Raw genomic sequence first — 3028 nt, forward strand, 5'->3', positions numbered from 1 at the left:
AGCACTCATGCAGTTCCTCAAACCCGAAGGGCTTAGAAGGTACGTGGGCATGATCGACGACGAGGTCCAGCGTCACTTGCAGATGAACTGGCTTGGCAAGACCAACGTCAAGGTATATACTCGAGCCGGTCAACATATCAAACCTTAGGATTTATCATTTTTCTTAAGAGTCTAAAAACCTAAAAGTCAACATGGTCAAATGCCACTTGTGGTAGGTTAGTCGACTGGCCCATTATATGGATCTAAGTCACATGTGTTAACTTTGGTGACCTAGATGGGGAATCAGTCATGTGAGCCTATAGTGCTGCATCGATTGCTCGGTAAGCTAAGCATTTTAAATTTGTGAAGGGATGTTTAGGGGACCAAGCACTCATAAATAGTAAAGTAGAAAATAAAACCTAAAAACCAACCTGTCAGATGCCACGTGTGATAGACTAGTCGACCGGCTTATTACACAGATCTAAATCATATGTGTTGACTTTGATGACCTAGATGGGAAATTAGACATGTGAACTTATAGTGCTACATCGGTTGCTCGGGAAATTAAAGCATTCTAAAAGTGAAGGGATGCTTAAGGGGGCTAAGCACTCGTAAGTAGCAAGGGGTACTTTAAGAGTCGAGAACCTAGAAGCCAACATGATCAAATATGCCAAGTGTGGCAGGCTAGTTGATCGACTTACTGACATAGATTTAAGTCATATGTGTTGAGTTTGGTGACTTGGATGGGGAATCAGCCATGTAAGCTTATAATGCTACATTGGTTGCTTCGGAAGCTAAGTATTCTAAATGTGAAGGGATGCTTAGAGGACTAAGCACTCGTAAGTACCAAAGGGTAGCTTAGCAGTCAAGAACCTAAAAACCAACATGATCAGATGTCATGCGTGACAGACTAGTCGACCGGCCTAGTGACATGGATCTAAGCCACGTGTTGTCTTTGGTGACCTGGATAGGGAATCGACCATGTGAGTCCATAGTGCTACATCGGTTGCTCGGGAAGCTAAGCACTCTAGAAGTAAAGGGATGCTTAGGGGACTGAGCACTCGTAAATAGTAAGGGATACCTTAGAAGTCGAGAACCTAAAAAATCAACATGGTTAGATGACACGTGTAGTAGGTTAGTCGACCGGCCTAATTCATGAATCTAAATCATATGTGTTGAGTTTGATGACCTGGACGGGGAATCATCCATGTGAGCCATAGTACTACATCGGTTGCTCGAGAAGCTAAGCACTCTATAAGTGAAGGGATGCTTAGGGGACTAAGCACTCGTAAATAATAAGGGGTACCTTAGGAGTCGAGAACCTAAAAGCCAATATGGCTAGATGCCACGTGGTAGGCTAGTTGACCGGCCTACTGACATGGATTTAAATCATATGTGTTGAGTTTGATGACCTGGATGGGGGAATCAGCCATGTGAGCCATAGTGCTACATCGGTTGCTCGAGAAGCTAAGCACTCTAACAATGAAGGTATGCTTAGGGAGTTGAGCACTCATAAGTAACAAGGAGGGGTAGCTTAGAATTCGAGCACCTAGAAGCCAAACATGTGGCAAGCTAGTCGACCGACCTATTGACATGGATCTAAGCTACATGTGTTGATTTTGGTAACTTGGATGGAGAATCAACAATGTGAGCCCATAGTGCTACATCAGTTGCTCGAGAAGCTAAGCACACTAGAAGTGAAAGCACTCGTAAGTAGCAAGGGTATCTTAGGAGTCGAGCACCTAGAAGCCAACATGGTGAGATGCCACGTGTGTTGAGTTTGGTGACCTAGATGGGGAATCCTTCTTGAGTATGAATTGCAATTATTGTATTTGATATGCGAGTGATTGATGATGATGCAGGTGCATCCATTGATGAAGGTTCTCACATTTGACATCATATGCTCATTGATTCTTGGGCTTGAGAGAGGGAAAATTCGAGAAGCTCTCGTCGAGGACTTCACCGAGATGTTGAATGGGATATGGGCAATGCCGATCAATCTACCGTTCACCCAATTTGGCAAAAGCTTGAGAGCCAGGCGAAGAGCTACACAATTGATCTCTAGCATCATTCGTCGAAAGAAGACCTTGATGGAGCAAAGAAAGTGTTCCCCTTGATGATGATCTCATCACCTCTTTGCTCAATTTAGGCAGTGATGGAAATTCAGAGCCCTTATCGGAGGAGGAGATCATCGACAACACAGTCCTCGTCATGTTTGCCGGCCATGATACTTCGTCCACTCTCTTGACCTTCATGATCCGTCATCTCGCCAACGATCCAACCAACTATGCGCTTGTTCTTCGCGGTAAGCAACAACCAATTCTAAAAATTCAAACTAGTGTACGTAAAAGAAAAAGAACCCCATGCCTATTAGCTCTCTTGCGTTGTCGATGTTAGAGCACGAAGATATCGCGAAGGCCAAAGCTACAAGCGAAGCATTGACATGGGATGACATTAACAAGATGAAACACACATGGCGCTTGGCGATGGAGGTGCTACGGATGATTCCTCCTGTCTTTGGGAACTTCAGAAGGGCCCTGAAAGATATCGAATATGAAGGTTTCATCATACCGAAAGGGTGGCAGGTAGCTAAAGAGATCTAACAGCTACTTGAGGAAAAGTTTACTTACATGGAACTTGTGTAGATCTAATCCTTTTTCGACTATTCGAAGGTACTTTGGGCATCAAGCACCACACAAATGGATGAGAAGATCTTCAAGTCTCCGGACAACTTTGATCCTTCGCGTTTCGAGAATCCATCGTGCATTCCTCCTTACTCCTTTGTGGCGTTCGGCGGAGGAACAAGGATATGCCCCGGAAATGAGTTTGCAAGGATTGAAACCCTGGTTATGATGCATTACCTAGTCACAAGATTCATGTGGAGATTGAGCGGCAAAGATAATGGTTTTGCGAGGATTCCCCTACCGACACCTACCGATGGACTTCCAATTGATCTCGAGCCTAAGAATTGATCAAAGGTTTAAACTATGTAAATGCAAAACGGAATCTTATCATGCACTATAAGATTATGTCGAATAAGAATGAAACA

General features: G+C 44.0%; 1 protein-coding gene across 1 annotated transcript; it reads left to right on the plus strand.

Annotated features, from left to right (window-relative positions):
• Window positions 1-4: 4 nt before the first annotated feature.
• Window positions 5-2951, plus strand: LOC141817973 (cytochrome P450 716B1-like; the record flags this gene model as incomplete). The annotated part of the gene is given in 5 exon segments (XM_074705577.1): window positions 5-112; window positions 1842-2093; window positions 2095-2284; window positions 2377-2564; window positions 2652-2951. Coding segments are annotated over 5 exon segments (1038 nt in total), but the record flags the coding sequence as incomplete, so codon positions are not given.
• Between the last annotated feature and the right edge of the window lie 77 nt (window positions 2952-3028).

Source organism: Curcuma longa, unplaced genomic scaffold (genome assembly GCF_044706935.1).
Source record: "Curcuma longa cultivar G26 ecotype Majalengka, Jawa Barat unplaced genomic scaffold, ITB_CL_G26_1.1 contig_22766, whole genome shotgun sequence".
NCBI classification, from domain to species: Eukaryota; Viridiplantae; Streptophyta; class Magnoliopsida; order Zingiberales; family Zingiberaceae; genus Curcuma; species Curcuma longa.